We start from the raw sequence: 5,438 nt of genomic DNA, 5'->3' as shown, positions 1-5,438 counted from the left end.
TTTTTTTTGTTGATGATTATAATTAAAGGCGTGAGAAGCAGCATAAAACTGAAGGTAACCCTGACGTCGACCACTCCGAAGGAATGTAAGAGGTTGCTGAAACGAGAAGTCGGGCCCGGACAGATCTGCGCGGGCGGTAAAACAATCGAAGATACATGCAAAGGCGATTCGGGTGGACCTCTGATGGCCATAGAGAATGGTACAGCAATCTGGACGGCCGTGGGTTTGGTCTCCTTGGGAACGACGTACTGCGGCGACGGTTCCATGCCCGCCATCTACACGTTCATCCCAACTACCTCAACTGGATCTTACAAAACCTCTTACCTTAGCCTAACCATCTCTCCTAGTTTATTATTATCATTATCATCATTATTATTACTAAGTATTATTTATTGTTATATTTATATTTTTTTTTAAATAAAGACATTTATATAAAAAAAACAATTAGTTAAAGTACACATCTATTATCGCACGATCTTCTTGTGCACGGCGCCTTCTGATGCACGTCGTGGCCGCGCTGAAGAAGCGTCGCGCCAGAACTGCGGATGCCTTCGAGCAGATCGGAGATGGCGGGACCTTTGATGAAATGATTGTCGCTGGTCGTTCGCAACTTATCGAAAATCGCGTACTTCTTCTCGTCCTGCGATCGTAGAGTACCGTTGACCTTCATGGAGAAGTAGATGTGTTCGAGCAATCCGTTCTTACGCACCAGGAAGTCGCGTTGCGACAACCTCTGAAGCCGTTCGTGCTCTTCAGCTTCGACGATCATCTGTGGTTCGAACGAGTTCACAACCGTGTTCGGCGCTGGGAATCTGATCAGTTTCCTCGCTTCTGGTGGAGACGGCGGCGGTGGTTTCGGTTTGATCGGCGCCTTCAAGTTGGAGATCCTCTTCTCCGCTTCGATCTTGGCTTTGGTTAACATCTCTTCGCGCATTATAGCCTGAGCGGTGATCCTCGCTTTGGTGGCTTGAGTCGAGGAGTAAATTGAATTAACACCTTGATGATAAAACTTATCGAAACTGTGATCGTTCGTTGGAAAGACCAAGCGAAAATCTCCGCGATTCGACATCTCGTGCTTGTAATACTCGCTGAAATTGGGCGAACTCACGGCAGATTCTTTACTCAGATTCAAACCTTGCAGACGCTCGCGAATCTTCTTTCTATCCTCGCGTATAATCCGTCTCTTGTCGCACTTCTCCAGGTTCATCATCGAGAACATATCGCCGATCAAAGCCTCTTTCACCTCGCAATCCAATTCCGTGTCCGTGTGAAAGCTGGGCGAATGATTGACTTCCAACAGTTGCGGATTCAGTTTCCTATCCAAGATTATGTCCGTGCCGAGGAGTTCGCAGCATGCCGGGATGACGTCGTGATTGGGGAAGCAGGCCAAGTAGCTGTGCTTCAGTATAGGAAAAGCGCTGATCACCGTCTTGATGATGACCTCGTCGATGCATTTCCACAGTTTCTCAACGTCGTAGCCCAGATTCCTTAGATAAGCGTTGAACCAGCTCAACTTCCTCTTGCTTCCCGCCTCGGTGTCCTGATTGTAAGTTCGACTGTGCTTGTTGACTGCATAATTTGTGAGATGCATGAAGACGTTGGAGATGTTAACGCCAGTCGGCTCTTTGTAGCGGCTCGTCGCGAACCGCACTAAGCCCTCCTTGTAAACGTAAATCCTCAAGGGATCGCAGGAAGTTATCAGCGTGTAAACCCTCAGATCGAACTTGTAGCCGTCTATTAAAAACGGCCTCGCTATGTACACCTGGCAGATTAAACGCTCCGAAGGATTAACGTCCTTCATGTTCTTGCACAAGGTGATGCCCTTCCCTTGGCTGCCAGCGTCCGGCTTCAAAATATAAGTTTTATGCTTCCTGGTGCGACTGTAAGCGAGGACATCTCCCAAATCCGCCGGCAAGCACCAGGTCTTCGGGAAAAAGTTGTACTCCTTCGGGAACAGTCGTTGCATTCGATTCAAGTTACGCGCCAGAAGATCCTTCCGGCAAATTTCCAGCATCCCGGGGAAATGGTTGATCTTCTGATATCGTTTCATCTCCTTGCATCTCTCCACCGATATAGACCAATCCGTCCAATACAGATTCCAATTCTCCGCATCTCCAGATTCCTTGTAGCCGAAACTCTGGGTGATCTTCCTGATCACGTCGTACCTGCAGTTCGTCAAGCAGACGGAGATCGAGCGTTTCCTCTTCTTCGGTCGTTCGACGTTGTTGGTCACGAACTGCGGCGGTTCGACGACCTTCTGCACGACACCCTCCTTCTCCGATTCCGAAGACGTGTAGGACGAGTCGCTCACCATTCTGAAAGAATTTACCCCTTCTGAAATTTTATTTTTTTTACAATTTTTTACATAGGATTAACAAACTAGTTCTCGAAACACCAAATTTGACATGCGTCACGTTGCGAGGACACACGCAATTATTTATTTATTTATTTATTTACGAAATAATACAATTTAATATAAATAATATTCATTTTATTTTTTTACGTATTTCAATTTCGTTGCGAGAAATTGTTGTGATTTGGGTTAAGGCGCATCTGCCTGCGGTAATCACCATGCGGTTTAACGAGTCTCTCTCGAAGTGGACGGACGGGTTCCATCGAACTATTTGCAGACACTCTCAGCAGAAATGCAACGACACGCGCTCCTCTTCTCGACGATCCTCATCGTCTCTTCATCGCGAGCAGGTAACACATCGAATTACGCAATTTGCAATTCACCAATTGATTGTTGCAGAGATTTGCGCCACGCCGGACTCCAAGGAAGGCATCTGCTACGACATCTTCCAATGCCCCACGGTTAAGCATCTCTTTCAGAAGGAGGAACTCAGCGTGGAAGATGTTAAATTCTTGAGACGTTCCCGATGTTCCGGAGAATTACTCATCTGCTGCCAAATATCGAATCGCACTCTGGAATACGAATTACCAGAGAAACCGTACAAAGTGCAGGTTGAGATCAGGCAAGACGAGAAAGAGGACATTCTACCAGCGAAATGCGGAGAGCAAAATATCCTCGACGACAAAATCATCGGCGTTTTGGCCAGCATCGATGAATACCCATGGATGGCTCTACTCAAATACCAAACAGGTAATAATAATTACAATACAATTTTAACAATTTTAATATTTGTAATATGCAGATCAAGGAAGTGGATATGCTTGTGGAGGAGCTTTGATAAGCATGCGTTACGTGCTGACCGCTGCACATTGCATCGTCGGAATGTTTGGAAAACCGTAATGTTTATATAATCATCAATGAAAAGAGCGAATGAATGTTTTTTTTTATTTTTGTGTAGGATTGCTGTAAACTTGGGGGAGTACGATTTGAGCACCGAGAGGGATTGCTCTTACGATTACAGCGATGAAGGGGAGTGCGCTGGTCCTCGCCAGGAAATTCCGATCGAATCCATAGACGTTCATCCAGAATACAGGAGACAGAACAAGAACAAGCTGCACGACATCGCCCTCATTCGATTGCAGAGGGTCGCAATGTATACCAGTAGGTACCATCTTCTATACAATCCAATGTTTCTTGAATATTCAAGAAATTTCAATCATGATTTCATCAATTTAACGAATTTGATAAAAGATAAAACCATATTTAATGATACTTAATTAATTATTCTAATTATTCTAATCTATATCAAAACGACAGGAGAAACTACAAACTCCAATAGAAAGAAGAAAAAGAGAATTAAGATTGAGATAGAGAGAGAGAATTAATAAGAAATTAGCACATCTCGCGGATTTCATTCATCGCAAAAATTACATAAATTTTCCAGCAGATCGATTTCGTTTTATCATTTATTATATTGTTGCTATTCACCTATGGAATTAAGAAATTCTAAGGCATATTTATAAAAGAATTATTAATAAGTCGAGGCGTGAAGAGAAAATTTCATTAAAAATTAATATATGAAACGCATATTTCGAATATCGAATATTGTGTGATTATACATATTTTTTTCTCTTAATTTAATTTCTATACGTTGGCCGTTGGGTGTTATTCAATTTTGGAAAGTTAAACTTTCAACTGTTACCTAAAAAAAAATATACGTGAACAGTAATTGAGGAATAGCAAAAGCAAACCTAATTCATACTTTATTTATTTTTTGTTGTTGTAATTTTTGTAATTTTCTAAATAGTAATTATAAGGAGACGCGTTCCGTAATTAAACACGTAACAACTGTTTAAAGCACACTGAAATTCGACTTTGACGATTCATTATGAAAAAAATTAAGCAAATTTTATTACTTTAATTGATTAAGTTTTTAAATAAGATTTGTACAATCTTTGATTATTTTCATAACTTAATTTATACTCTAAATCTAATGATTTCAAACGCATGAGTCAGCTCACGTTAATTGCCTGAACATTAATAAATAATTACTGTTTTCCTCTAACATTCTCACGTATCGAAATGAAAATACTCATAAATATTTGCGTTAATATCTTTAAGCACGTTGATTACAATCTTTACATAATTGCAGGTCAAAAAAAGAACTTGTGTTATTGTAATGTAACGAATTTGTAAAGCAAAGATTTCCAAATTGAAATTATAGTTACTTTTTTGTCACGAACCTTTGCATTTTGTTAAAACTATCTAAATTTTATTGCTGTATCTTTTAATTGGAAGTCATAATTTTCTAATTAATTAAATTCTTATTGATTTTCTTGAAAATATTCAAATATTATTACTGGATTTTAATAATTCTAATGTTGTTACAGTTAATTGTCTTTACATAATTGCAGGTCAAAAAAAGAACTTGTGTTATTGTAATGTAATGAATTTGCAAAGCAAAGATTTCCAAATTGAAATTATAGTTATTTTTTTGTCGCAAACCTTTGCATTTTGTTAAAACTATCTAAATTTTATTGCTGTATCTTTTAATTGGAAGTCAAAATTTTCTAATTATTGATCTTTCTTATTGATTTTCTTGAAAATATTCAAATATTATTACTGGATTTTAATAATTCTAATGTTGTTACAGTTAATTGTCTTTACATAATTGCAGGTCAAAAAAAGAACTAGTGTTATTGTAATGTAACGAATTTGTAAAGCAAAGATTTCCAAATTGAAATTATAGTTACTTTTTTGTCGCAAACCTTTGTATTTTGTTAAAACTATCTAAATTTTATTGCTGAATCTTTTAATTGGAAGTCATAATTTTCTAATTATTGATCTTTCTTATTGATTTTCTTGAAAATATTCAAATATTATTACTGGATTTTATAATTCTAATGTTGTTACAGTTAATTGTCTTTACATAATTGCAGGTAAAAAAAGAACTTGTGTTATTGTAATGTAACGAATTTGTAAAGCAAAGATTTCTAAATTGAAATTATAGTTACTTTTTTGTCGCAAACCTTTGTATTTTGTTAAAACTATTGAAATTCTATTGCTGAATCTTTTAATTGGAAGT

At 38.5% G+C, this 5,438-nt stretch overlaps 3 protein-coding genes across 3 annotated transcripts in view; 2 read left to right on the top strand and 1 right to left on the bottom strand.

Moving 5' to 3' along the window:
• The window catches only part of LOC108556334 (serine protease easter-like), a 2,099-nt gene extending 1,647 nt beyond the window's left edge, over window positions 1-452 (top strand). Inside the window, exons 5-6 of the mRNA XM_017912403.1 lie at window positions 29-397; window positions 445-452. Of these exons, the coding sequence (XP_017767892.1) occupies window positions 29-397; window positions 445-452 (377 nt within the window). The remainder of the gene's footprint in view (window positions 1-28; window positions 398-444) is intronic.
• Window positions 449-2,314, bottom strand: LOC108556333 (tubulin polyglutamylase ttll6-like). Its single transcript, XM_017912402.1, has one exon. The coding sequence runs from the start codon at window positions 2,312-2,314 to the stop codon at window positions 449-451; it is 1,866 nt and encodes a 621-aa protein (XP_017767891.1).
• A 331-nt stretch (window positions 2,315-2,645) lies between these two features.
• Window positions 2,646-3,542, top strand: LOC108556331 (serine protease easter-like; the record flags this gene model as incomplete). The annotated part of the gene is made up of 4 exons (XM_017912401.1): window positions 2,646-2,703; window positions 2,753-3,103; window positions 3,156-3,249; window positions 3,312-3,542. Coding segments are annotated over exons 1-4 (734 nt in total), but the record flags the coding sequence as incomplete, so codon positions are not given.
• Between the last annotated feature and the right edge of the window lie 1,896 nt (window positions 3,543-5,438).

The sequence above is a fragment of the Nicrophorus vespilloides genome, unplaced genomic scaffold (assembly GCF_001412225.1).
Source record: "Nicrophorus vespilloides isolate i.1.1-1 unplaced genomic scaffold, Nicve_v1.0, whole genome shotgun sequence".
NCBI classification, from domain to species: Eukaryota; Metazoa; Arthropoda; class Insecta; order Coleoptera; family Silphidae; genus Nicrophorus; species Nicrophorus vespilloides.
This window is presented reverse-complemented; position numbering and strand designations above follow the sequence as displayed.

Excerpts from the sequence above, each read along its gene's own strand:
- LOC108556333 (XM_017912402.1), bottom strand. The coding sequence starts at position 2,314 with ATGGTGAGCGACTCGTCCTACACGTCTTCGGAATCGGAGAAGGAGGGT.